Source organism: Myotis lucifugus, unplaced genomic scaffold (assembly GCF_000147115.1).
Source record: "Myotis lucifugus unplaced genomic scaffold, Myoluc2.0 scaffold_373, whole genome shotgun sequence".
Taxonomy (NCBI): Eukaryota; Metazoa; Chordata; class Mammalia; order Chiroptera; family Vespertilionidae; genus Myotis; species Myotis lucifugus.
The window spans coordinates 148,651-176,509 of NW_005871421.1; the positions used below are offsets into that span (position 1 = coordinate 148,651).

The 27,859-nt window shown below is 62.0% G+C and overlaps 2 protein-coding genes across 2 annotated transcripts in view; both read left to right on the forward strand.

Annotated features, from left to right (window-relative positions):
• The first annotated feature begins 11 nt into the window (after positions 1 to 11).
• PCNX3 (pecanex homolog 3) lies at positions 12 to 19,668 on the forward strand. Its single transcript, XM_023765077.1, is given in 36 exon segments — positions 12 to 717; positions 1,077 to 1,264; positions 1,503 to 1,602; positions 1,724 to 1,763; positions 1,863 to 1,958; positions 2,176 to 3,300; positions 3,789 to 3,912; positions 3,998 to 4,176; positions 4,675 to 4,765; positions 5,169 to 5,304; positions 6,978 to 7,099; positions 7,825 to 7,978; positions 8,232 to 8,264; positions 8,505 to 8,676; positions 8,778 to 8,888; positions 9,169 to 9,260; positions 9,428 to 9,537; positions 9,717 to 9,822; positions 9,928 to 10,020; positions 10,199 to 10,349; positions 11,160 to 11,304; positions 11,623 to 11,808; positions 13,241 to 13,307; positions 13,309 to 13,474; positions 13,640 to 14,098; positions 14,193 to 14,408; positions 15,066 to 15,319; positions 16,468 to 16,698; positions 16,840 to 16,943; positions 17,251 to 17,398; positions 17,491 to 17,647; positions 17,650 to 17,720; positions 17,797 to 18,071; positions 18,436 to 18,569; positions 18,651 to 18,946; positions 19,021 to 19,668. Coding segments are annotated over 36 exon segments (6,480 nt in total). The 5' UTR covers positions 12 to 564; the 3' UTR covers positions 19,216 to 19,668.
• Positions 19,669 to 20,316: 648 nt separating this feature from the next.
• Positions 20,317 to 27,859, forward strand: part of SIPA1 (signal-induced proliferation-associated 1) — a 10,383-nt gene continuing 2,840 nt past the window's right edge. Inside the window, 10 exon segments of the mRNA XM_023765104.1 lie at positions 20,317 to 20,393; positions 22,657 to 23,456; positions 24,321 to 24,448; positions 24,531 to 24,707; positions 25,620 to 25,794; positions 26,708 to 26,811; positions 27,045 to 27,202; positions 27,289 to 27,688; positions 27,690 to 27,800; positions 27,802 to 27,852. Of these exon segments, the coding sequence (XP_023620872.1) occupies positions 22,778 to 23,456; positions 24,321 to 24,448; positions 24,531 to 24,707; positions 25,620 to 25,794; positions 26,708 to 26,811; positions 27,045 to 27,202; positions 27,289 to 27,688; positions 27,690 to 27,800; positions 27,802 to 27,852 (1,983 nt within the window). The 5' untranslated portion in view covers positions 20,317 to 20,393; positions 22,657 to 22,777.

The following is a 27,859-nucleotide window of genomic DNA, read 5'->3' on the forward strand; positions in this document are numbered from 1 at the left end:
TTCCTTTTCCGGGTCCCAACTGGGCCTGTCGGGCGCATGCGCCATTGCAGGCTGGCGGCTCGCGGCACCTTCTTCCGGCCTCCCCCTTGGGCCGGCGCCTGCAGGAGCGGGGCGAGTGTGGATCCCGAAGCGAGTGACCTGTGACCCCGGAAGTGGACCTCAGGGTCCCGGGGCTCTCCCGGACCGGAGCCGGGGAGCCGTCGTCTGCATCCCCGGAGCACCCATCCCACGCCCACCTCTGGATGCCGCCGACGGGTGCCCGGCCCGTGCCCCGCGCCCGCTCGCCGGTTCGGCCCCTCGGAGCAGTTCTGGGTCGGGGGTGGGGGCCCAGACCCCGCCCCTGATGCGGCTCCACCGCCGCGCCCTGGTCTGGCTCCGCTGACTGCCCCGGCCGGCCCCGCCCCCTGCCCGCAACCTCGCCCCGCGGACCCCTCTTCCCTGCCGGGGGAGGCCATGGCGTGAGCGCGGCCAGCCCCGGGGCCTTCGGGCACCAGGCGGGGCATGGGCCGGGGGCCGCCCCCATGAGGGTCCCGGGAGGGGGGCGCGCGCAGCAGTGGCGGGGCCATGGGGTCGCAGGTGTTACAGATCCTGCGCCAGGGGGTGTGGGCCTCGCTCACCGGCGGTTGGTTCTTCGACCCGCACCAGAGCACCTTCTCCAACTGCTTCCACCTCTACGTCTGGATCTTCCTGCTTACCTTCCCCTTCCTGCTGTACATGGTGAGACACGGCCACCGCCTACCTGTAACTCCCGCCGGCGAAAGTGAAGGCAGATGTCACGGAGGGTTGGCAGCCCGGCAGGGATTCGGGACTGCGCCTTGGGTGCTGGGGTGCCGAGAGGGGAATCTCCGCAGAGTTTGGGGCGTGTGGAAAAGCAGTCACATTCTCCCTTTGCTGGGCTGGGTGACCTTGAGCACCTCGTGTAATTTCTTGAGTTAGGAGACAGGGCCCCTGGCGAGGCATTTTCACTAGTCTCACTGAGGGATGGCGAAGCCTCCGGCGCATGTGTGCGTCCTAGCGGTCCTGCGGTGCTAGGGCTGTTGAGGAGGGGCCTGACTTGCTCTTGCTGACATCTCCAGGTCCTGCCCCCCAGCTTGATGGTGGCTGGTGTGTACTGCCTTGTGGTGGCCGTCATCTTCACTACCATCAAGACTGTGAACTACCGGCTGCATGCCATGTTCGACCAGGGCGAGATTGTGGAGAAGCGCAACTCTACCATGGGGGAGCCGGAGGAGGAGCCTGCCCAGGGGGACAGCAATCTGCTCAGGTGGGCGGGGCGGGGCTCTGTTGGGGATTGAAGGCTTCTTGGTGCCTGGGCCTGAGCATTGGAGGACGGAGGAGGGGCCTAGGGAACATTGGCTCCATGAGTGGTCAGTACTGGTTCTGCGGCTGGCCCTGGAATTGTGAAGGAATGCTTGAGCAGTGAGAAGTGTTGGGGATGGCAGAGGAAGTACTATGTAAAGCGGGTAGGTTAGCTCACAGCTGATGCTCTTTTCCACTTTCAGGGACCCTGGAGTGGAGATGACAGTGTTTCGGAAAGTGAGTTCCACCCCCCCAGTTCGTTGTAGCTCCCAGCATTCCGTGTTTGGCTTCAACCAGGTCTCGGTGAGTGATCCCAGCCTTCAGCCTCTCCTACTCCTCTCCTGGGAGCCCTCCCCACCATGGGTAGGTCCTGGGCTTACTTCCTGTCCTGTCTGTTCCTTCACATCTTTTTCCATCTGCTCAGGAGTTGCTTCCCCGGATGGAGGACTCTGGGCCCCTCAGAGGTAGGTGGCTGCTGCTCAGGGCCGAAGGTGGTGGTGTGGAACGGGATGGCAGGCAGCTGCCCTGGGGTCCTGCTGATGCCTTTGGGGCCACGGTTGCAGACATCAAGGAGCTGGTGCGGGAGCAGGGCAGCAACAACGTGATCGTGACCTCAGCCGATCGAGAGATGCTAAAGTTAAGCTCACAGGAGAAACTGAGTGAGTGGGCCTAGTGTGGCGGGGACTTGGGGGAAGACTGTCTTGTCTTAGAGTCACCCCAGCTTTGCTTCCCTGGTGCTTTCTTTGTTCTGGATGGGGCCTCCTCAGGGTCCTACCCCAGCTGGGCTCTCAGAGAAAGCACAGGCCATAGATCCCTTAGCCACCTGTTCCTTTTGCAATCTGTCCTTCATTCACCTGCCTTCCTTTCTTTTGACAGTTGGAGACCTTCCCCAGACGCCCCTGGGGGCTGCCCCAGACCCCTCTCTCCCCAGCACGGACTCTTCGGAACGCTCTCCCCTGGCTGGAGATGGAGTCCCCTGGAGTGGGAGCAGTGTTGCTGACACTCCTATGAGTCCCCTACTGAAGGGGAGCCTCAGCCAGGAGCTGAGCAAGAGCTTCCTGACCCTGTCTCGGCCTGACCGGGCCCTGGTGAGGACCAGCAGTCGACGGGAACAACGCCGGGGAGTGGGTGGCTACCAGCCCCTGGACCGGCGGGGCTCAGGGGAGCCCCTGCCCCAGAAAGCTGGCTCCTCAGATTCCTGCTTTAGTGGCACCGACAGGGAGACATTGAGCAGCTTCAAGAGTGAGAAGACCAACTCAACCCACCTGGACAGCCCCCCTGGTGGGCAAGCCCCTGAGGGCAGCGACACAGACCCACCCTCTGAAGCGGAGCTGCCAGCCTCACCAGATGCTGGAGTCCCCTCAGATGACACACTGCGTTCTTTTGACACAGTCATCGGAGCAGGGACACCACCAGGCCCAGCTGAGCCGCTCCTGGTTGTGCGGCCCAAGGACTTGGCCCTGCTTCGGCCTAGCAAACGGCGGCCGCCCGTGCGAAGACACTCCCCACCTGGCCATGCCCCTCGGAGGCCCCTGCTGGAAGGTGGGGGCTTCTTTGAAGATGAAGACACCAGCGAGGGCAGTGAGCTGAGCCCGGCCTCCAGTCTCAGATCTCAGCGCCGCTATAGTACCGACAGCTCCTCTTCGTCCTGCTATTCCCCAGAGAGCTCCCGGGGCGCGGCCGGGGGTCCTCGGAAGCGACGGGCCCCTCATGGGGCTGAGGAAGGGACTGCTGTGCCCCCTAAGCGTCCCTATGGGACCCAGCGGACGCCTAGTACTGCCAGCGCCAAAACACATGCCCGTGTGCTGAGTATGGATGGGGCGGGGGGTGATGTCTTGAGGGCCCCCCTGGCTGGCTCCAAGGCTGAGCTGGAGGCCCAGGCAGGGGTGGAGCTGGCTGCTGGGGAGCCCACTGTGCTGTCTGCTGAGGCCCACCGGGGACCTGCTGCCAACCAACCTGGTTGGCGGGGGGAGCTGCAGGAGGAAGGTGCTGTGGGCGGAGGTGAGTGCCAGCTCCAGGGCTGGGCGGGGGGTGAGCTGGCTAGAGGCTTGGTTCGGGCAAGGGGCAGGCTGGAGTGGGCCTGGTCAGTCAGCTCAGCCTGTCTCAGGCAGCAGATGGACGTGAACTCAGCGCCTGAGTGACATTGTCTGCCAAATCCCTCAGGTAAGCAGGGCTCAGCCATGGGGAGACAGGCAGAGACCTCGGGCACCTTGCCCTCGGTGCTGCAGTTCGTACCGGAAACCTCTGCCCCTGAGGACTCTCAGCATCACATCCGTCATCCTGGGTCACCAGTGGGGCAGGCAGATCATACTGTCCTTACTCTCAGATGTGGAAACTGGCATGAGTTGGTGACCTCACTGGGCTCTGCAGCCAGGGCATGGTTGGACTAGGCCTGAACTTATCTCCAGGCAGGAGCGCCTGCCCCCCGCACCCCCCTCCAGCTCTCTCCAAGCCACTGTCACTTATGCTCGGGCTCTCTCTCTGGGCAGCAGCTGAGGAGACGGGAAAGCGGGACCACTCGAGCAACGTGAGGCGGACCCAGGCGATCCGGAGGCGCCACAACGCAGGCAGTAACCCCACTCCTCCAGCATCTGTCATGGGCTCGCCCCCCAGGTGAGCTCCTGCCACCGGTCGGAGGGCGGTGGGGCCAGGGGCCAGCTGGCTCTAGGTGGTGCTGACCCACGCTGACCCTCTCCAGCAGCCTGCACGAGGCTCAGCGGGGCCGGGCTTCCTCCCACTCCCGGGCCCTGACTCTGCCCTCTGCCCTGCACTTCGCTTCCTCGTTGCTGCTCACTCGGGCTGGCGCCAACGTGCACGAGGCCTGCACCTTTGATGACACCTCGGAGGGGGCTGTGCACTACTTTTACGATGAGAGCGGTGAGCCCCTCCCTGAGTCCTGAGAACCCCGTAGGCCCAGCCTCTGACTCCAGCCAGCCCAGTGCCCCCTCTTCTCCTGCTGGGGGTCTTCGTCAGCCCAGCAGCAGTGCTCGCCGTCAGGCACACCCTCCCTCTGGCCCTCTGGTGAGCGCCTTACCTGCATCGCCACCTGCAGCCCCTCTGGGGAGTGGATGGTCTCGTTATACCCGGTCTGCTGATGAGGAAACTGAGGCACAGCCTGAAGTCAGGCTAAGTCAGTGGTAGAATGGGATCCACACCCGGTGCCTGAGTGCAGGGCCCAGGCTTTTGACCAGAGGCCCTCCCTTCTCCTGCTCTTGTCCTCGGGGGCTGGGTGGAGGGACATAGCACAGAGTTTTCTCAAAGGCCTTGGTGCCCACGTGGCACAGAGTTTTCTCGAAGGCCTTGGTGCCCACGTGGGTCGGGCCTTGATGCTCCTGTCTGTGACATGTTGCCAAATGTCCCACACCCCTGCTCCAGGCGTGCGGCGTTCCTACACCTTCGGGCTGGCTGGAGGCGGCTACGAGAACCCCGTAGGGCAGCAGGGGGAGCAGGCAGCCAATGGGACCTGGTGAGTCTCCCCACTGAGCTCTCCTGGGCCCGTAGCTGGTGGGCGGCCCTTTCTGGGAAGTTTTCTCTCCAGGGCTGAACTGGAGGCCCAGGTGGGTGGTGGAGGTGGCTCTGCGTGTCTCCCCATTTCTCCGTTTACTGGGTTGGGGAAGGGGCAGTTCAGAACCTCTAGGTGGGGGCAGTGAAGGGCAGGCCTACAAGGATCTCTTGGGTCCCTGACTCCATGATACTTCTAAGCAGGAGGCTTCCAGGGTCTTCCAGGAACTCAGGGCCACCTGCCCCCTCTGGAACCCCCTATTCTGTTCTTTTTCTGATCTGAGCAGCCCCTCCAGTTATGGCCTGGTGTTGGCCTCAACCCCGCCCTGTGCCAATGGCCTTGACCCACATGGCTATGGTTTCCACAGGGACCGCCACTCACATTCCTCCAGCTTCCACTCGGCTGATGTCCCTGAGGTGGCTGGTGGCCTGAACCTGCTGCAGCCGAGGCCCGTGGTTCTGCAGGGCATGCAGGTGCGCCGAGTGCCCCTGGAGATCCCGGAGGTGAGGAGCTATCGGGATCGGGCGAGGACCTGTAGGAGGGGGCAATAGGTTGGGGGGACACCAAGTCCTCCCCCAGCTACCAGGAGGGACAGGCGGCTGAGTGAGGGCTCCAGGGCCCTTAAGGTGTCTGTTCTGGCCTTTGATGGCTGGCCCAGGGTGCCTGGATCTGAATGGTTCAGGGAGCTGCTTATTCAGCAAATGCAGCTGGAGTATCTTCTTCTTTTTTTTTTTTTTTTTTATATATTTTTACTGATTTCAGAGAGGAAAGGAGAGAGCGAGAGAGAGAGAGAGAAACACCAATGATGAGAGAGAATCATTGATTGGCTACCTCCTGCATGCCCCACACTGGGGATTGAGCCCACAACACAGGCATATGCCCCAACCAGGAATCGAACCATGACCTCCTGGTTCATAGGTTGATGCTCAACCACTGAGCCATGCCGGCTGGGCATGGAGTATTTTCTTAATCCTGGAGGGACCCATAGTCAGTGGAGATGACGGGTGTTAGCAGTGATACCCACAGAAGGGGCAGGTTAGCTTACTTACTAGACCAGTGGTCGGCAAACTGCCGCTCACGAGCCACATGCGGCTCTTTGGCCCCTTGAGTGTGGCTCTTCCACAAAATACCGACTTCTGGGCATGGGCTATGAAGTTTCAATCCCACTGTACATGTGCACCCGCATGTGGTATTTTGTGGAAGAGCCGCACTCAAGGGGCCAAAAAGCCACATGTGGCTCGCGAGCCGCAGTTTGCCGACCACTGTACTAGACGATAACTGCTGCTCCCTGCCGGGGCTCCTGCCATGTGCGATAGCTTGGGGACACTGCTCCTGCTTGTCGTCTCGGCAGTTACATGCTCTCTTCTACTCCTGAAAGTGTCCTGATTTGGACAATAATTTGCAGGGTCAGCCTAGTACTGGAAGTGCTAAGCACGCGTGGAACAGAGATTCAGAGTGTAAAGAGTAGTGATAAAAGGAGCATCTAGCACCCGGGGCCACAGGTAGACCATGGGCATCGCGCAGAAGCCCCAGGTGCCTCTACCTGATACACACATTCTCCTTAACTTGCATATGTGGTAGCAGCATTGTCCTTGCACAGCTGACAGTCAGCTCCAAAGGCGGCTGCACGTCTTTGTCTCTCCGTTACATCCCCGGGGCCCAGCACAGAGCCAGGCCCAAGGTTGGGCCCTATTAGTACTTGTTGAATGAAGAACACAAGAAGTCAAAGAGGTTTTAGCAGTGATGTTGGCACCAGGTCTGTCCGTGGCCAGTGTTCTGTGTGCGCCAGGGTGGGCTAGTCAGAGTGACCCCGATGGCTCAGCATTTACACTGAGTCCTGAAGGACAAGGTGAATGTCAGTGAGCCCAGGAAGAGGCAGGAGATGCTGCCCGAGTGGAGAAGACAGACAGATACAGGAGCTGGTCCCGGGCAGGCAGTGAGCCATGTCCAGGGAACCTGGAGCAATGAGGAGGCCCTCGCAATGGAGAGTCGGGGCAGGCCACGGGGCCGCTGGAAGGTGGGGACTTTCTGTGCTGGAGGAAATGGTCGACCAGTACAGTGTGCCCAGTGTGGGGTGGAGGGGTGATAGACCATGTAGAGGGCGAGGGGCTGATGGCCGCGGCTGTGGGGACTGCAGTTTGACCTGCTGGACCAGGACTCCCTGCACGAATCCCAGGAGCAGACACTGATGGAGGAGGCACCGCCCCGAGCCCAGCACAGCTATAAGTACTGGCTTTTTCCTGGCCACTGGACGTCTGTGCGCTACGAGCGTCTCGCCCTGCTGGCCCTGCTGGACCGGTGAGTGCCCGCCGTGTTAGCCCCAATCCCTTCCAGACCTTGTGAACATGTGGAGGCTATCATGGCATCAGAGAACCTGACTGCTGGGGTCACTGAGGGTGCCCCGAAGACGAGTCTGCAGTGGGGTTTCTTTAGGTTTCTCTGGGGCACAAAGGGATGGCTAAGAGGGTGATGCCCTCTCCCAAAGCTCTGCTCAAAGCAAACTGTTCCTGTTTAGCCTATTATTCTATTTGTTTTTGTGGTATGTTTGGGTAAATTGAGTCCTATTGCCTAAAAAAGCTGACAGGCTATTTGTCACCCCATTTCTCAGGGGAAACTGAGGCCCAGAAAGTCAGAGCAGTCAGCTGTCTTTTGTTGTCCGTGTGGACAATTTCGGCCTAGAACCCACGTCCTGGCTTCCTGTGTTCTGGGTTTCCCAAGGGGCTGTGACCAGTGTGCGTTGGGCTGCCCGTGTGCCTCGTGTGGCATGCCTGAGCTGGAGATGGGCAGGTCCCGCGAGTGGTGGCACTTGGAGCCCTCAGTCTCTAGAGGGGGCACAGATTGGGACACAGGGTGGCTTCCTGGAGCAGGTGCAACCTGGCCATGCCCCTGAAAGGTCATAGGTCAGAGGATGAGGACTGGCAATGGTCACAGGCCCAGACAGGGGCCTTTGTGGTCAGGTTCTCCCCCCCCGTTGCCCCATTAGTGGTGAGGAGGTTGTGTGACCTGACCCGCTGTCTCTCCAGGACTCGGGGGCTGCTGGAGAACATCCTTGGCGTCGGCCTGAGCAGCCTGGTCGCCTTCCTAGGCTACCTGTTGCTGCTCAAGGGCTTCTTCACCGACATCTGGGTCTTCCAGTTCTGCCTGGTCATCGCCTCCTGCCAGTATTCCCTGCTGAAGGTCAGGCCTGGCTCCTTTCCCCACCTCCTTCCCATGACCTGTCTTGAGGGAGGTGAGCTAGCTCGAAGGCAAGATGCCTAAATCCCCTGTAGCCAGCCCCCATCTTACAAATGGGAGAACCGGGGCTCAGTACAGTTTAGGGTCCTTCCCTGGTCACTCATAACAGCCCAGTGGTAGAACTCAGCAGCTCCTGGGGCCCCTGTCCCCCCGAGTGTGCTGGCTCTCGATGCAACGTAGCTCCCATCTCTTCCAGAGTGTCCAGCCTGATGCGGCATCTCCCATGCACGTGAGTCCTGGCGGAGCAGCCCCTGTGCCAGGAGGCTGGCCCTGGGCGGGGCTGAGGGCAGGTGGGGAGGGTTCGGCTAGCCCCAGGTCCTCCGTCCTGCCCCTCCCCTGCCAGGCTTTCTGTCTTTGGTCCAGGGCCAGGCCTGGGGCACCTGAGTGTGCATGTGCATGCGTGATGTGTGCACATGCGTGCAGGGTGGTCAGTGGGGGAGGCCCAGCTCCTCACAGGCCCACTTCCCAGGGCCACAACTGGGTGATCGCGTACAGCCGGCCTGTCTACTTCTGCATCTGCTGTCTGCTCATCTGGCTGCTGGATGCCCTAGGCTCGGCTCAGCCCTTCCCACCCGTCTCCCTCTACGGCCTCACGCTCTTCTCCGCCTCCTTTTTCTTCTGTGCCCGTGACGTGGCCACTGGTGAGACGGGGCAGGGCTGCAATGGCCCAGGGGAGCAAGGCCTCAGGGGTGGACCTCGGGCCAGCCGACAGCTGACTGGGTCCTCACTCCCCTCCTACCAGTGTTTACCTTGTGCTTCCCATTCGTCTTTCTCCTGGGCCTCCTGCCCCAAGTCAACACCTGCCTCATGTACCTGCTGGAACAGATAGACATGCACGGCTTTGGGGGCACAGGTATGGTGCCCACAGGTGGCTTGGAGGTTGGGGGCCAGGGTGGGGCCCAGGAGGGTACCGTGGATTCGAAGAGCCTGTCTGTCCCCTCCCCAGGCAAGTGGTTTAAACCCAAAAATGCCAGAAGCTCTGGAGGCCTCTCAGGGCTGGGGGAACAGAAAAGGGGCTAGAGACGGGGTCCCAGGGAGGTTAGCCTCTGGGAGTTGAGGGGCAGCGGGGCGAGGGTGAGGTGGGGTGCCAGCAGGTAGGAGTAGGGCTTTAGCTGCTGTTTCTTACCTCGCAGCCGCCACCAGCCCCCTCACTGCGGTCTTCAGCCTCTCCCGCAGCCTGCTGGCGGCTGCCCTGCTCTACGGCTTCTGCCTCGGGGCCATCAAGGTAGCGGTGACTGTGGGGTGGAGGGCACGCTGAGGCCCAGGGTGTTGTCGGGACAGGGCTGTGTATTGGGCTTAGCTCAGCAATGGCTTCTCCCATGGGGGGTGGCATCCCCTCCTCCCACCTCGCCTCCTCTCCCCTCCCCTGACCAGCATGCGTTCTCTCCCCAGACTCCTTGGCCAGAGCAGCACGTCCCAGTCCTCTTCTCGGTCTTCTGTGGCCTCCTGGTGGCACTGTCCTACCACCTGAGCCGACAGAGCAGTGACCCCACCGTGCTCTGGTGGGTGCCTGCATGTGCCAGTCTGTGCACACACGTGTGTTTGTATGTGTGTCTTTGCATGGCAAGGGTTGGGGGGGCGGTCTGGGTCTGTGCATGTGCCTGTCACCGACTGACCTTGGGGCCTGTGGGAGGAGGGCGCTCTCTCCAGACCTGGGTACCTGATTCTTCTCACCCCCCAGGTCTCTGATCCGAAGCAAGCTCTTCCCTGAGCTGGAGGAGCGGAGCTTGGAGACAGCCCGGGCCGAGCCCCCAGACCCACTGCCAGACAAGATGCGCCAGTCCGTGGTGAGGGGCCCGCGCGTGGGGCTCTAGTATTGGGGTGGGGGCTGAGAGAGGGTGTTGTCAGCCACTGGGTGGCGGGCACCCAAGCTGGTTTTCCTGGCCCTGCAGCGCGAGGTCCTGCACTCTGACCTGGTGATGTGTGTGGTGATCGCCGTGCTCACCTTTGCCATCAGCGCCAGCACCGTCTTCATTGCCCTGAAGGTTTGTGTGGCCAGGCCGCCCCCTTCCCCCTTGGTTCTTGCAGGAGCCTGCTTGACCTGAGGGCCCGGAGCAGCTGGGGCCTCACGTCCCCTCGGCCCCTGCCCAGCCTGTGCCCAGGCCCCCGGTGGCCCCTCGCCTCACTCCCCTTGGCTGAGCCTCTGGCCTCTGTCTCTTGCAGTCAGTGCTGGGGTTCGTGTTGTATGCACTGGCTGGGGCCGTGGGCTTCTTCACACATTACCTGCTGCCACAACTCCGCAAACAGCTGCCCTGGTTCTGCCTGTCGCAGCCTGTGCTGAAGCCGCTGGAGTACAGCCAGTACGAAGTGCGCGGTGAGTGCCGCCTTGGTGCTGGGACCCCTCCACCCCACCCACCTGCCCTGACTTCCTGGCTGATCACAGTGTGGTCCTCTCGGCTTAGAGGGCCAGCAGGGGGCAGCCTCCTCCTGGGCTGCCCGTCTGCTTCACTGCCCTCTGTGCCCTCTCCTGCCCTCTCCTGCCCGCTGGGCCCCGCTTGGCCCCTGCTTTGCTCTCACCCTGCCTGCTCTGCCCTATTCGCTCACCCTGCGTTCTCCGAGGAGATGGAAGAATTCCAGGGCCTTAAAGAGATCTCTTGTCCAGAATTACCAACTGGGTACCCGTGGACTAAGTCTGCCTGGTGCAAGTTTTCACTTGGGCGGTGCAACAAACTCACTGGAGCCTGTATTTAAACGTCTGGATTTGTTATACAGAGGCCCACGTGTCTTGTTTTTACAAAACGATGAAAGATTTAGCCCTGGGCCAGCCTTTCCATGTGGCTATAATTAGCTCGAGCCAAGTGGCAGTGGCCCCTTCAGAAGGGCCCTGGAGCTCAGGGTCACTGTGTACTGGGCCTCACCCACCTGCCTTGTTGTAGCAGGCATCTGGGAAGCCCTGGTCAGGCCTTAGAGCACCTTCCCGAAGCCCCTGAACGCACCCTGCCCAGGCCTCCTCACCTCTGAGTGCAGAGACCACCCGCCTCCCCCATCAGAGTCTCTAGGGACCCGGACACCACATCCTACGGTCTGCCCTCCCTCCAGGTTTCCTCCGAGGGCACACTGTCCTGGCTCGGCAGCGGGAGGGAAGGGTGGAGGGAGGTGCTGACAACAGCGCCTCGTGTTGCAGGTGCTGCCCAGGTGATGTGGTTTGAGAAGCTGTACGCCGGTCTGCAGTGTGTGGAGAAGTACCTCATCTACCCCGCCGTGGTGCTCAACGCCCTCACGGTGGATGCCCACACTGTGGTCAGCCACCCGGACAAGTTCTGCCTCTAGTGAGGACCACCCCCTCCTTCCACCTACATTCCCGTGTGATCCACGGGGAAACTGAGGCCCAGAGAGGATGAGACCTGCCTCAGTGCCCAGCAAGCTAACGGGGGACCCCAGCTCCTCACTCGCTTTCCGTTGAGCAGTTGCCTCTTGGAAAGCAGTGTGTCTCCCAGATATGTCTAAAGGGGGTGACCCTACGAGGGCAGAGACTAAGGGTCATTGGCCCAAAAGAGCAGGGCCAGCCCAGCAGAGCCCAGGCAGCACAGCCGTGTCCCCTGAGCCCCCGCCAGGCAACTAATACAATCCCTGCCCCTCACCCCTAGCTGCCGGGCGCTGCTGATGACCGTGGCTGGGCTGAAGTTGCTGCGCTCTGCCTTCTGCTGTCCACCCCAGCAGTACCTGACCCTGGCCTTCACAGTCCTGCTCTTCCACTTTGACTACCCGCGCCTCTCCCAGGGCTTTCTGCTCGACTACTTCCTCATGTCCCTGCTCTGCAGCAAGGTGAGCCGGTGGCTGCATTGCGGGCTCTGGGCTGTGCAGCAGGAGCAGAACTCTTCTGCCTCAGTGGGGGGTTGGGGGGTGACTCCCAGGGGCCTGCGCCCCTCTAGCTGCTGTCCCACATCAGCCCCGCTGTGGGCCTTCCCAGCAGCTTCTTGAGGGGCAGAGAGGAAGGTGTGGTCTAAAGAGGTTAAGTGACTTGCTTCAGGTCCCCGAGAGAATTGGTCGCCAACTAGGATTTGTGTTTCTTATTTATAAATATATGTTTTTATTGATTTTGGAGAGAAAGGGAGAGGGATAGAAAGAGAGTAACATCGACTGGCTGCCTCCTGCACACCTCACACTAGGGATTGAGCCTGCAAACTGGGCATGTGCCCTGACTGGAAATCGAACCCAAGACCTCTTGGTTCATAGGTCAGCGCTCAACCAGTGAGCCACACTGGTTGGGCACCAGCCAGGATTTGAATCTAGGTCTTTCTCCGAATCGTGATACTTGACCACCTTCCTTGTAAGCAGTAGATAGGTCTTGGCCTTGTTCTCAAGACACCGACCTCTGGGCTCTCCCCTTTGCCAGCAACAGTCCTGGAGCCCAGTAAAGAGCTGAGTTGCAGAAGCCCCTGGGACCTGGGTGTATATAAACTTCTCTCTCTAGGCCTGGCCAGTTTGCTCAGTGGATAGAGCGTTGGCTTTCAGACTGAAGGGTCCTGGGTTCGATTCCAGCCAGGGGCACATGCCTGGGTTGCGGGCTCGATTCCCAGTGGGGGGTGTGCAGGAGGCAGCTGATGAATGATTCTCTCTCATCATTGATGTTTCTATCTCTCTATTCCTCTCTGAAATCAATAAAAATATATTTTTTTAAAAAGGATTAAAACAAAACAAAAAAACTTCTCTGCCAGGCTGCAGGACACCCCAGTGGGGGTGGGGGTCACAGTGAACAAAGGACTGGTCCTGGCTCTGCCCTGGGTCCTGCACTTGTGCTGCAGCGTCGGCCAGAGCCCTTTCTCACTCGCTGGGCTTCTGACCTGGTTTTCCGGCCTGGCCCAGGGCAGTGGAGAGCCAGACTGTCTCCTCTGAGGCAGGGCCTGTGACTGTGTCTAGACTTTTGGTTCCATAGTCGAGGCCCAGCCTCATCACTGACAGAGAGATGGCCTGAGCTAGTCCTGTACCTGCCCTACGTCCTCTGAACCTCAGCTCTCCCATCTGTGAAGGGAGCCTGCAATGGGAGCTCCTCGAGTGGTTGGACGAATTAAATGCCCCCTCAGCGTGGTTGCTAATGGTAACAAGTGCTTTGAGCCACGTCCAGAGAGAAAGGGCTGGGAGTGAACTTGAGCTTGACTCTCATGTGGGCAGCCAGTGGGGTACCCCGAGGCTCCGAGTGGGCACTTGGTAGACCCCACTCTGAGTGACCTCCTGTCTTTGACGTTCTCCCCTCGGACCTCCCAGCTGTGGGGACCTGCTGTACAAGCTGCGCTTCGTGCTGACCTACATCGCGCCCTGGCAGATCACCTGGGGGCTCGGCTTTCCACGCTTTTGCCCAGCCCTTCGCCGTGCCACGTACCCGGCCTACCGCCCGCTGCCTGGGTGGGGAGTGTGCAGAGAGGACCCATGGCTTAGGATGGGGGTTGCACAGGATGGATTGGCAGGGGGTTGAAGGGGTGGTGAGGGGTGCGGGGGAGGGTCCAATGTCCTGGCCACCTCCTTGACTCGTGCCCAGACTCGGCCATGCTGTTCATTCAGGGGGGGAGGTGGGAGTCATTCTGCACTCTGATGGCCAGATGGCAGTTTGTCAGCCGTTTAGGGTTTCTCAGCCCTAACCCTGTGGCACGCCGTTTCTCATTCTAGCGCGCCGTGAGTCTCCAAGGGAAGACAGAGTCTCAGGGAGACAGCACGTGCGGGAGGACCTGGAGGAGGGGCTGAGGCAGGGAAGGTTTCCGGGTCGGGAGGAGCCAGCTGGGGCCTGCAGCGGGCCGAGTCCCGGCATAGTGGGCTTCAGGTGGTTGTCTGATGAGGGCAAAACCCAGGCCATGCCAAGGCCTCGGGCTCACCTGGGCTTCTTGGCTGTGTGGTCCTGGGTGAGTCCCCTCCTGCTCCTGAATCTCAGCCTCCTCCTAAGTAACGGTGCTGTCATGGCATCCGCCCAGGCAGGGGGTGTGGGCTCAGCGGGACGTGAGGGTGGGCCGAGGGGGATCGCCATCCGAGCCGCTTGCTCTGCGCCCACTGTGCTGTCGCTCTCTCTGAACAGCACTAAACGTGTGGATCATTCCAACACCCGCCTGGTCACACAGCTGGACCGGAACCCCGGTGTGTACTCGGCCATTCAGGGGGCTTTCAGGTGGGGTCTCCTGAGGAGGGAGCCTCGCTTACTTGTCACTTGTCTGTCTGTCCTGGGTCCCAGGCGCTGATGACAACAACCTCAACTCCATCTTCTATGAGCACTTGACACGCTCGCTGCAGCACACGCTGTGTGGGGACCTGGTGCTGGGCCGCTGGGGCAACTACGGCCCCGGCGACTGCTTCGTCCTGGCCTCCGACTACCTCAATGCCCTGGTGCACCTCATCGAGGTTGGCAATGGCCTCGTCACCTTCCAGCTGCGTGGCCTTGAGTTCCGGGGTGAGCTGCTGGGCCTGGCCTGACGCAGGGTGCTCTTTCATAGTGTGTGCAGGCTGGATGCCAGTCCAGCTCTGCCCTGGTTTTCCAGGTGACCTTGAGCAAGGCACTCTTCCTTCCTGGGTTTGCCAGTCTGAGCAGTGGGGTGGCAGGGTCTCCTTTGGCCAAGCTCTGTCCCTGCCTGGACTTTGGGGCTGATGTGACTGACCGGGCTGCGTGGTGAAGGCTTGGGCCTGGAGCTCTGAGTTCTCCCGCCAGTGCCTTCTGGCCTGCTCCCTGGCCTTGGGCTTGGCCCAGGTTGGGTGCCACACATAACCCCTGTGGGTGAACTAGCCTCTTACCCACAGGAGGACGCACACATTGGATGCCTGCTTCAGAAGAGGCCCCTAGCGGTGCACAGGGCTCTGAGCACAGCTCATGAACCTGAGCAAAGCCACTTCTCCTTGAGCTTCCGCCTGTCTCTAAACGAGGGACCAGAGCCCTGTGCCCTCCACTCCCACCCCGCTGTGGCCCTTGGAGTCCGGAGAAAGGAGCCCATTTGTTAACTTACTCACCTAGCATCCCCGTTTGGAGGGTGATTGGTGCCACACCTGCGCACTCACTGGGGAGGAGGTAGGCAGGGTGCCTGGTGGTCCTCTGAATGGGCACCTCTCCCCACAGGTACATACTGCCAGCAGCGTGAGGTGGAGGCCATCACAGAGGGAGTGGAGGAGGACGAGGGCTGCTGCTGCTGTGAGCCTGGCCACCTGCCACGGGTCCTGTCCTTCAATGCTGCCTTCGGGCAGCGCTGGCTGGCCTGGGAGGTGACGGCCAGCAAGTACGTGCTGGAGGGCTACAGCATCAGCGACAACAACGCAGCCTCCATGCTGCAGGTCTTCGACCTCCGCAAGATCCTCATCACCTACTATGTCAAGGTACAGCAGCGGGGGCTGCACAGCGGAGTCCTCACTGGCCGGGAGCACCCCGCGTGCCAGCTTCCGGATTGGTGGGAGCCCGTTTTGCCCAAGGGAAGCAGAGGCCTCCCGAGTGCGTGCAGGCTGGGCGCCAGTCTCAGCATCCTCCCTCAGAAGGCTCGCCTGGGGCAGTAGCATTGAGGGCAGGTGGGCAGCGCTTACTGTGCCAGGCCAGCCCGCCCGCATTCCCAAGGTTTTCTTTTTTGGTTCTTGGAGGCTGTGGTGGGCCCAGACTATGGAGATGCCCTCTGGGCAAAAGGTCAGTCAGGAACCAGTCTGCCTGGAGCCCAAAGTGACCCATAGCCATCCTGCCCTACTCACCATTAGGCTCCTGGTACCCCTTCCTCTTGTTAAGGGGGCAGCCCAGCCCTCTCCAAACTGTCCAACCTCCTTCCCACAGCCAGTGATATGGGGCTGCTCCATTCCAGCTGCCATGTACTGGGAGCTGATGAGGCCCCACTCAGCATGGCTTCCAAAAGCTCCTCTCCATGTGCCCAAACGCTGCTTAGACACCAGCAGTCTCCTAAGGGGTCCGGTAGTCCCTGACTTTGGGCACAGGATGGCTTTTTTCTGAGGGTAGGTCCTGTGACTGTCACTCTTCACCTGCCTGAAGAGACCTGTGCGCCGGCCCCACTGGCCTGTAGGCAGCCCCACTAACCCAGCCTGACGTTCCCAGGCTTCTGAGATCTGGACCCCATGGCATCATGAGAGTAAAGGTCCTGGGATCCCGTCGCACCTCCGCCAGCCCTGCTGTGTAAATTTAGGCAGACCTGTGGTTTGTCCGAGCCTCAGTTTCCCTCACAAATGGGGCACCTTCCGAAGCAAGCATTTGCCACAGTGCAGGACCCTCCCAGGGACGCTCTGTAAGGAGGGTGCTTGCTTTCCGCCTTCTCGAGCTCCTCCAGGGCCCAGGGGAGAGGAGCAGATTTGCCTGTGTGGCTTCCGGAAGCCGAGGTGGGACATGGATGAGCGTCCTAGGAAGCAGGCCCCGCTCAGTGTCGGGGAGAAGCCCCTTTACCCCGACACGCTCTCCTGCAGCAGTGCCCGGCCAGGGCTAAGGTCCTGCCCCCCGCACTGGCCCAGCCCTGACGCCTGCCGTCTCCTCTCAGAGCATCATCTACTATGTGAGCCGCTCGCCAAAGCTGGAGGCGTGGCTGGGCCATGAGGGCATCTCGGCAGCCCTGCGGCCTGTGCGGGCGCCCGGCTATGCTGACTCGGACCCCACCTTCTCCCTGAGCGTGGATGAGGACTATGACCTGCGCCTCTCCGGCCTCTCGCTGCCCTCCTTCTGCGCCGTGCACCTTGAGTGGATCCAGTATTGCGCCTCCCGGCGCAGCCAGGTCTGGACTGCCTTCTCCTCCCCTGGGTGGCTTCCTCTCACCCTCAGTCTCCCTTGGCCTGGGTCCCAGCCCCAACCCCAACCCAAGTTCCCTGTCCCAGGTCTGAGCTGGGCTCTGGGGATGGGGGTCCTTGTGCCACAGCCCGTGGATCAGGATTGGAACTCACCGCTGGTCACTCTGTGTTTTGGCCTCTGTGTGCTGGGCCGCCGGGCCCTGGGGACAGCCTCTCATAGCATGTCTGCCAGGTGAGTGTCCGCAGGTCCAGCGGGGCCTGTCACTCTCCCCTCCACCCCATCCATGAAGAGCTCCAGGCCAGAGGCCACCAGGAGTCACCTCTGGTCTTCCTTCGGTGTGGCTCTCTTGTGGGCAGGCACCCCATAGTCGTGACCTTGTCTGTTCCTCACCACCCTGTGAGGGACCTGGGCAGAAACTGACCTCCTTGTCCAGATGGGGAAACTGAGGCCCAGCATGAAGATTGGCCTCGGCGTAGCCCGCTGCATGTGGAGCCAGCGCTAAGAAACCTTGGCGCTCACCTCCTGGCTCCTTTTCCAGCCTGGAGCCCTTCCTCTACGGCCTGCACGCCCTGTTCAAGGGGGACTTCCGCATCACCTCCCCGAGAGACGAGTGGGTCTTTGCCGACATGGACCTGCTTCACCGCGTGGTGGCACCCGGGGTTCGCATGGCCCTCAAGCTTCACCAGGTGGGGAGAGGCGTGCCCAGGCAGAGTGGGTAGGTGGGGGTGAAGCCCCTCAGGGCAGGGCCCCTGACCCCAGCCCTCCGGACCTCCCACAGGACCACTTCACGTCCCCAGATGAGTATGAGGAGCCAGCCGCCCTGTATGATGCCATCGCAGCCAATGAGGAGCGGCTGGTCATCTCACATGAGGGCGACCCGGCCTGGCGCAGCGCCATCCTCAGCAACACGCCCTCGCTGCTGGCGCTGCGCCACGTCCTGACGACGCCTCTGACGAGTACAAGATCATCATGCTCAACCGGCGCCACCTCAGCTTCCGAGTCATCAAGGTGGGGCTAGCCCATCCCCCCGACCCGGCCCCTATCCTGCTGCAGCCCCCTGACCCTTGCATGTGGCCTCCCGCAGGTGAACCGAGAGTGTGTGCGCGGCCTGTGGGCTGGGCAGCAGCAGGAGCTGGTGTTCCTGCGCAACCGCAACCCGGAGCGTGGCAGTATCCAGAACGCCAAGCAGGCGCTCCGCAACATGATCAATTCCTCCTGCGACCAACCACTCGGCTACCCCATCTATGTGTCGCCCCTCACCACCTCGCTGGCTGGCAGCCACCCCCAGCTGCGGGCGCTGTGGGGTGGCCCCATCAGCCTGGGCGCCATTGCCCGCTGGCTTCTGCACAGCTGGGAGAGGTGAGCCCTCACCGGCACCCCAACCTGGAAGGCTGGGTTCCTGGGGCAGGAAGCTGAGGCTCAGGGAGATGAAGCCACTTCCTCCAGGGTCTCGGGGAGGAAGTGCTGGAGCCAGGATGGAGCCGAGAGCTGACCCCTTCCCAGGGCTGACTCGGCTCCACCCCACCCCACAGCTGAAGGTGGCCTTTAGCCTTAAGAGCCATTGGAAATGCCTTCCTGAAAAGATCCTGTAAAGCAGATGGCAAAATCTCTTAGAGACAGCACCCCAGGGCTCAGGAATGTTAAGAGACTTGTCCTGAACTGAGAACTTCCGTTTGTGAGGTCTCTGGCCTTTCCACCAACTTCTTCACCTCCCCGCCTCCAGGCTGCATAAGGGCTGTGGTGCCGGCTGCAATAGTGGCGGAAACGTAGACGACTCAGACTGTGGTGGAGGCGGTGGCTTGACCTCCCTCAGCAATAACCCCCCCTTGGCACACCCCACACCTGAGAACACAGCAGGTGAGCCAGCGAGGCCAGGCTGAACCAGTAGGTGAGGGGACAGCCTAGCTGAGTCTCTGCCCTCTTATCTGTCTTCCACAGGCAGTGGCGACCAACTCCTCCCACCAGGTGCTGGCTGGGGCCCGAGGCCCTCCCTTAGCAGTTCTGGTGATGGCCGCCCCCCTTCTCTGCTGCATTGGCCACCCCCTCGGCTCCCTGGACAGCCCCCCGCTTCACCTGCCCCCACTGAGGGTCCCCGGCCCTCAAGGCCCCCTGGCCCTGGTCTCTATTCTGAAGGTCCCAGTGGGAAGTGGAGCTTGGGGGGTCGAAAGGGGCTAGGGGGATCCGAGGGGGAGCCAGCCTCAGGGAGCCCCAAAGAAGGCACCCCCAAATCTCAGGTAAGGATCCAGTGGGAGGGGTGGGTTCTGGGCAGCTCAGGTCTTCTTCTACCAACCTATCTCCCCTCCCCCAGGCGCCCCTAGACCTCAGCTTCAGCCTGGATATCAGCACCGATGCCTCACCCCCCAGAGCATCCCAGGACATTCCTTGCTTGGACAGCAGTGCTCCAGAGAGTGGCACACCCACGGGGGCCCCGGGTGACTGGCCTGCCCCCTCTGAGGAGCGTGAGAGCCCAGCTGCCCAGCCCCTGCTGGACCATCAATACTGAATGCCCCACTCTTCTCTGGATCCCAGCCCAGGATTCAGTAACTTGGACCATGGCCTCTGGCCCTCTCTGCTGGACCACAGGACTGAATGGTTTTGGCTTCCGTCCACATCTGAACCCTGACCTCTGGTTGCCTTAGCCAGAGCACCAGAACTAAGTGGCCCAGAACTCTTACCTTGACCCCTGATCTCTCATCCCTAGTCCAGGGCCTGGACTCCCCGAACTGAGGCAGGCAGCCTCCCAGCCAGGCCCCAAGAGCCAAACCCATGGGCTGGTCCCGCTTCACGCCTGTGGCCAGGACTGTCGGCCTCTGGGCCTGCACTGCCTGCAGGGGCAGCCCCATGGCCCGGACCTGGGGCTGAAATGTGGGAAGGGTGGTTTCTTTTTCTTTTTTTCTTTTTTTTTTTCTTCCGTGCTTCGGAGACACCAGAATTAATAACACTATTTTTGATTTTGGTTGGTGGTTTCTGCTTCTATCTGGGAATGTTTGGGTGGAAGGTAGAGTTGCCAGGCCAGAGTGAGTGAGCATGGAGAGGAGTATAAAGGATGGGGGAGAAGTTCAGAAGACCAAGGTGGGGTTCAAGTAGGCCTGGGTCCCCTTCCTTACAAGCCTATTCCCTGTTCAAGCCTTGATCTAAAATCCCTTTTGTTCATTTCTTCTCACCTGTGTAACATTTGGAGCCTTCAGCTACCGTGCCTGGCTCCTACAGTGATCAGCCCTGATAATTGGCCTTATTTGGCCAAGACCTTCCTCTGAGCTCAATTTCTCCAGCTGTAAGGAAGATGACACCTGTCTGCGGTGTTTTAAGGACAAATGAGTGTGCGTAGAGCAGGACCAGTGCTCAGCAAGTGCTCAGACCGCAGTGGTCTCTGTTCCTCGCACCTGGTGGAGCTGGACACTGGGTATCCTGCTCTGGCCTCCCCGTTGGTCTGAGGGGCAGGTCCCCTTCTTTGTGCGGCTTAGCCTGGCGCTGGAGAACCGGCCAGCTTGCTGGGCTGGGCCGGGCCTAGCTCTGGCCAGCGCTTCCCTCCCAGCCCGCTCCCGGGCCAGCCCCGCCCCCGCTGTGGCCCCGCCCCCTGCGGGCCCCGCCCCCAGGCGGAGCCGGCGCCGGGAGCGGTAGCTGGAGAGCCGGCAGTGGGACCCCAGCGCGGGAGGCGGCCGCAGGGCGGGAGCCCCGGAGGTACCAGCGGGCGCGGGGGAGCGGAGTCACCGCGGTCGGGCTGGAGGGGAGAACGTGGACTGGCGTGGGCTCGGGTGCTGTGCGTGGGGGGGGGGCCCTCGCCGCCTTTGCTGCCCGTAGCTTCCCAGCCTCCCTTCGGGCTCCAGTCCCAAGTCGGCGTGTCTGGTCCTTGCCTCTGGCTCCCAGGTCCCCACTCTGACCTCTGCTTGACTGCCCCGCCGGGCCAGTGTGCGAGTTTGCGAACGAGTGGAGGCGGCCGCCCCTGACTTCTCTCAGTGGCACTTGCGACTGCCCCTGCAGTTGGCTGGCTGACCGCAGGGCTCCCCCTGTTCTGGGGCTCCCCTGCTCCCTGGGTGGCCTCCTCCCTAGCCTTTGCACACCGCCCCCAGTCCAGGGCCAGGCCTGGGAGGAAACATCTGTCGCACCCCCTGGCAGCAGAAATAGGGTCGTGACCTCCAGATGTGCTGGGAAGCATCCAGCGCCTTCTCCTGGGGCAGCCGGGCCTTCCGGATCTGTGGGGGCGGGGCCAGCCCCCCTTCCCCAGTGACACAGGCGGGGAGGAATGTCCCGGCCTCAATGGACCCTGTGTGAAGCTGCTGGGTGGGGGGCAGAGCCCAAGAACACCCCCCAAGGCACGGCCAGAGCCTGGCACTGGGCCAGAGCAAGAGCAGCCCATGAGCTGGTCCACACGGAGCTCCGCGCACACCGCAGGGCTCGCACAGACCCCTCCCTCGGTCCCCTCACTCACCACACAACACAGTCCAGGCCCAAGAGCTTGGCTCGTGGAGCAGGGCCTGCATCTGCCGCCACACACCTAACACATGGCCAGCGTTACTTCCTTCACCCTCCAGGCTCCCCAGAGTGTTGAGAAGGGATGGGATTGGTTAACCCCATTTTAGGGATTAGAGAACAGAGGCTCAGGGCCGGCATCCGAGCTTGTCCTGGGAGAAACAAGGAGGGAGACACAGCCTTGGAGACCTCCCCTTGCTTGGTTCTGGGACTTGAGCTGAGGGGTGCACAGAGCCTCTGCCCCAACCCTCCCCTGGCCCAGTCCCACACAATGTTATTAGATGATGTATACAGACCCTTGCCTGCACCCCTAGTGGCCAACTCCATCCTGGGTTCACTGGGGGTGCTCCCCCTTATGTTCTCACACCACACTTTGCACCTGCCCCTGCCCCCAACACATTTCCGCACCTAGCAGGTCCCTGGGGCCTGGGGTGCCTCAGTCTTACATCCTGTGAGATCTTGAGCCTCGGCACAACCCCCCACCTGCCCCACACTATACACACAGGGACAGGAGTGGGCGGGTGCAGCACTGTTGAGGCCCTGGAAGTGGACAGACCCAGGCTCACATCCCAGCTCTGACATGAAATTGCTTCAGGCAAGAGCATCCCCTTATCTGGACTTCAGTGGGACTGTCTGACACATGGGCTCAGACCTCCCTGTGAGCATCAGTGAGGCCAGATAGGCAGAGATCCCCAAGGGTCTCAGTTCCAGAAAAGGGGCCCAGTCATTGTGACTCACTCCCCGGCCCCAGGCATGGCCACAGCAGCCAGCAAGAGGTTGAGCCCGGGCCTGTCCTTCAGGCCAGTGTGACTTGGGTCCCATGACTGAGCTGGTGTGACCCCACCACCTTCCTCAGGATGTGGGGCTGGGCAGGGGGCTGGGCCCAGAGTTGGGGCCACTTCCTGTGCCAAAGGAAGTCCTCTTGTCGTTCCTGCTGCCCTGGCAGTGCCCCTGGGGACCCCTGTATCCTTGAGGTTTTGAGGCCGTGAGGGCTAGGGCATTGAGACCTGGCGTCTGGGTGCTCACCTCCTCGGGGATCCCAGAGGAAGTGGGAAGGGCAGGGAGGAAAGTCTCTGGGGACAGGACGTCCTCCCTTTGTCAAGTGGGCAGGATCCAGACACCAGTGGCCCCATGGGTTTCCCGTCCCAGCCGAGACAAATCATCTGTCCAGTTGGGCCAGGCCTTGGTGGGGACCTCGGTCTGGGCCCGGGCCAAAGCCGAGGTGTGTGAGTGGGAACTGGGGCGCACGGGCAGCCTCCGGGCTGCCCAGGCTCCAGATCCTCAGGGCCGAGGCCTGACAGCCTCGCCCTGGCCCTGCCCAGCACCAAGCTGGAGGAGGGGGCTGGAAACCTTAGCCCAAGGCAGAGGAAGTGGCCAGGAAAGCGGAAGCGGCTTTGATGGTCTCAGAGGGGGCCGGAAGCCAGCCCGTGGTGGAGGACCAGGCTGGAAACCTGGGTTCCTGTTTTCTCCCCAGGCCCCTCTGAGCAGCCCCCTCCTCCCTCAGGGCAGGAACCGGCCTGCCGGCTGGGAACCCAGCATCCAGCATCGCCGCGCCCGCCAATGCGGCCGGGCCCCGGGAGAGCCAGGCCCGCTGCATGCCCATGTGGGCCGGCGGCGTGGGGAGCCCTCGGCGGGGCACGGCCCCTGCACCCACCGATGACCTCTTCGCCCGGAAGCTGCGCCAGCCAGCCCGGCCCCCGCTGACACCACACACCTTCGAGCCCAGGCCGGCCCGGGGCCCCCTCCTGCGCAGCGGCAGTGACGCGGGCGAGGCCCGGCCCCCCACGCCAGCCAGCCCGCGGGCCCGTGCCCACAGCCACGAGGAGGCCAGCCGCCCTGCCGCGGCCCCCACTCGACTCTTCACTGACCCGCTGGCCCTGCTGGGGCTGCCGGCCGAGGAGCCAGAGCCCTCCTTCCCACCAGTGCCTGAGCCCCGCTGGTTCGCCCACTATGACGTGCAGAGCCTGCTCTTTGACTGGGCTCCGAGGCCCCGGGGGGCGGGGGGCCACCCTGAGCCCGGCTCTGGGACCCTGGCCTCGGCCGAGGACCGGACTGCCAGCTCAGACCTGCTGCTTGAGGCACCTGGCTTTGTGAGTGAGCTCGGGGGTGAGGGTGAACTGGGCCTGGGCGGACCGGTGTCCCCGCCCGTGCCTCCCACGCTGCCCAACGCGGCCGTGTCGGTCCTGGAGGAGCCACAGAACCGAACCTCAGCCTACAGCCTGGAGCACGCAGACCTGGGCGCCGGCTACTACCGCAAGTACTTTTACAACAAAGGTGAGGGCAGGCCCCGGGCAGGGCGGCGGTCCCTGCCACTGCGGTGCACACAGTAAGACTCGTGAGCTGGCCTTTCCCTGTCAAGTCCCTGGCCAGACAAGGGTTAGGCTCGGCCTCTGGGCCAGGGCTGCTCTGCTGGGCCCAGCGTTAACCCCCTCCCGACGCCAACCCCCGCCTCCACCCATAGCCAGGCACGCCCCTCTGCTTCCATCTGGTTCTGCCTCAGACTCCTCTGGGCTGGGGAGAGATTTCCTATCTACGTCTCGGTGAGGTGAACACTGAGGCCTGAAAACCCCGCAAACCAGAACCTGATTCTTGTCTGTGTCCAGAAGGGAGGGTCCCACACATCCTGGAGAATGTGAGTGTGGTGGACAGGGTCATGTCAGGGTCTAGGCGAGGAGAAGGCAGGCATTGGCCCCCTGGATCCGAGACAAGGTGTGATAGGTCGGGATGCAGAGGGGAGGGGCTTAGGGCCTGGGGTCTAAGGGCAGGTGCTGGGCTTGGTAGAATGTGGGTGGGCTTTGGAGGGGTGGGCCTTAGTCTAGGGCAACGGTTCTCAACCTGTGGGTCGCGAACAATGAAAATACATCCTGCATATCAGATATTTACATGACGATTCATAACAGTAGCAAAATTACAGTTATGAAGTAGCAACGAAAATAATTTTATGGTTGGTGGTCACCACAACATGAGGAACTGTATGAAAGGGTCGCGGCATGAGGAAGGTTGAGAACCACTGGTAGGGTCTGCACTAGGTGATGCGTTGGGGCCTAAGAGAGGGATTTGGTGATGGGTGTGGTCCAGCGAGGGCGGACTGCTGGGCGGGCGGCAGGACTAGTCACCCACTGTCTGGGGCCCCCTCAGAACACCAGAACTTCTTCGGACTGGATGAGGTGCTCGGTCCGGTGGCAGTGAGCCTGCGGCGGGAGGAGAAGGAGGGCAGCGGAGGGGGCACTCTGCACAGCTACCGTATCATCGTGCGGACCACGCAGGTGGGCCAGGGTCATGGGGTCGGACCGCGGATGTCATCCTCAACGACCCGTATGTATCCTGAGCGCCCCTCCATCTCCGCAGCTCCGGACCCTCCGTGGCACCATCTCGGAGGAGGTGCTGCCTCCAGGGCCCCCGAGGGGCCTGTCCCCGAGGAAGCTTCTGGAGCATGTGGCGCCCAGGCTGAGCCCCACCTGCCTGCGCCTGGGCTCGGCCTCGCCGAAGGTGCCACGCACACTGCTCACGCTGGACGAGCAAGTGGTGAGTGGCCGGGGTCCCCCCAGCCCTATCCCTAGACCCGGTCTGAACCCAGCCTGCCCAGCTCTCATACACCTAGCCCTGACCTTGATCCTGGACAGGAATGTAACCCCAGCGAAGCTGGCTTTTCAGAGAGGGTAGCAGAGGCCATCTGGAGCCTGGCCTCGATAAATAAGATCTAGACCAGCAGCATCCACATCACCTGGGAGCTTGTTAGAAATGCAGGTACTGGGCCCGGCCCCAGACCTATTGCATGAGAGCAGGTACTTTAAGATCCGATGGATTTGGGAGGGAGTCGGGGTTTAGGAGCTGGGGTGGAAGTGGGGCTGCAGGCGTCGGGGTGGGGGGTGAAATTAAAGTGAGGACTATGGTTAGACAGGATTAGCAGGAAGAAGGGAGCCCAGAGCTGGAGGGAGATGGGTCTTGTTTGTGGGGCCACAGTGCCTTGAGTTGTGCAGTTAACCCCAGATGGAAAGGAGCCAGGAGCACATAGGGAGCAGAGGTGGTATGGGATGCAAGGCCTCCAGAGGCTGGGGTGGGGGGGCTGGGGTTGAGGGAGCAGGGGACGGGCTAGCTTTGAGATGAGGAGGATGACGATGTGAATGTATATCGAGATGAGTGCCCGGTATTTAGGGTCCTTTCCACGAATCATCTTTGTGGACACAGGAGAGCCAACCCCTCCCAGTGCTGTCCCACCTGGGACCTCCTCTACCCTCCTGAGCACTGGGAGCGGACAAACAAAACCCACTTGATGGGCGAGGACACAGATGGCTTAGAGAGGCTGGCGCTCAGGGCTGGGCATCAAGGCAGCCCGGCCTCCAGGCCGGCATCCCATCCATTCCCCAAGACCCGGAGTGGGGGGACTGGGAGGGACTGAGGCCTGTGTCTTCTGCCTGTGCCTTCCCTGCCCCCCAGCTGAGCTTCCAGCGCAAGGTGGGCATCCTGTACTGCCGGGCAGGCCAGGGCTCGGAAGAGGAGATGTACAACAACCAGGAGGCAGGACCCGCCTTCATGCAGTTCCTCACCCTGCTGGGCGACGTGGTGCGGCTCAAAGGCTTTGAGAGCTACCGGGCCCAGCTGGACACCAAAAGTGAGACCCAGCCCTGGCCAGTTTGGCTCAGTGGGTAGAGCATCAGCCTGTGGGCTGAAGGGTCCCGGGGTTGACTCTGGTCAAGGGCACATATCTCGGTTGCAGGCTCAATCCCCAGGCCTGGTTGGGGCGCATGTGGGAGGCAACCAATCGATGTTGGGACTCACATCGATGTTTCTCTCTCTCTCTCTCTGTCTCTCCCTCTCCCTTCCACTCTCTCTAAAAAAAAAAAAAATCAATGGAAAAATATCCTCTGAGACCCAGGAAGCTGGGGGTGGAGGGAGGGGGCAGCCCCGTGCTGAGGGGCAGGATGCCTTGATGAGAACCAACTGTCTTGTCACTTTTCTGTCTCATATTGTCCTAGGGGTGGGGCCAGGAGTGGAGAGCTCCTTGGGTGGCTGGGGACATGGGTCAGGGGCTGCACAGGCAAACCCATGGGCTGGAGGAGGGGCTGGGACTGAGCTGGGGCCAAGGTGGTTTGGAGGCACCACCCCCTCCATCAAACGCACATTCCGCTCCTGAGAGCTCCTGCCTCCTAGCGGGAGGGGCCCAGCCCTGGGAGGTGTTTTCATTGAGCACCTCCTGCCTGCCTTCCGCTCTCTCACTGCTCCACACATGCTGGTGCCTGGGCCAACATCTGTCCTCCCCTAGGACATCTGTCCTGCCTCCCTCTTAGCAGGCCATTTCTTATTTCTGTCTTCATTCTGTCAACACCCCAACCTGACCCCAGGCTGGAGGCTGGAACCTGTGGGGGAAGGGGAAAGGGAGCCGCCAAGGCTGGAAGCCTCGCGGCCTGGACACGGCTGCGGCATGAAGGGGCTGTCCGCCTGCTGGGTGGGGGCACCGAGGCTCCTGGCTCCGGGCAGGGATGGTCGGCCAGTCCCCCAGACGGCCCTTTCTCCCTGTGTCCCAGCGGATTCCACGGGCACGCACTCGCTGTACACCGTGTACCAGGACCACGAGATCATGTTCCACGTGTCCACGATGCTGCCTTACACCCCCAATAATCAGCAGCAGGTGTGAGGGGCTGGGGTGGGGGTGTCCGGGGCTTCAGGGAACCAGGGGGGGGTGCTGTGGGGATGGCAATCTTGGGGCCTTGGCTTGAGCTCTGATGACCTCCAACAACCCTCCCCGCTGCTAACGCTCCTCAAAGGTGGCGGATCCACCGGTGCCCAGGCTCTGCCCTGCTCGAGCGAGGAGGGACTTGGGGCAGACAGGTCCCACTCACACCCCCACCATCCTACCCCCAGCTCCTGCGGAAGCGCCACATCGGCAACAACATCGTGACCATCGTGTTCCAGGAGCCAGGCAGCAAGCCCTTCTGCCCCACCACCATCCGCTCACACTTCCAGCACGTGTTCCTGGTGGTGCGGGCACAGGCGCCCTGCACTGCGCACACCTCCTACAGGTGGGTGCCCCGGCGCCCAGCTCTGCCCGGGACAGGCCTCCCTGTATCCTTCCTGTGGCCCCTGACTACCGTCTTCCTCCCCGTAGGGTGGCCGTGAGCCGCACCCAGGACACCCCAGCCTTTGGTCCGGTTCTGCCCCTAGGTGGAGGCCCTTTCCCGGCCAATGCCGACTTCCGGGCCTTCCTGCTGGCCAAGGCGCTCAATGGCGAGCAGGCGGCGGGCCACGCACGCCAGTTCCACACCATGGCCACGCGCACGCGCCAGCAGTACCTGCAGGACCTGGCCACCAATGAGGTGACCACCACGTCGCTGGACTCGGCTTCACGCTTCGGCCTGCCCTCCCTGGGCGTGCGGCGGCGGGCGTCCCCTCGGGGCGCGGGAGCCGAGCTGCAGGCGGCGGGCGCGCTGGTGTGGGGAGTGCGCGCGGCGCCCGGGGCACGGGGCGCGGTCGGGGCCCAGGCAGGCGGCCCCAACCACCCCGAGGTGCCCTTGCCTGCTGGGCATCTCGGCCGAGGCGCTGGTGCTGGTGGAGCCACGCGACGGCCGGGTCGTCTTTAACTGCGCCTGGTCGGCGAACGTGCTGGCCTGGACCTTCTCCCGAGTAGCAGTTCGACCTTGTACAAGGCCGCAGGCAGACGATTATCCCTGCGGTTCGAC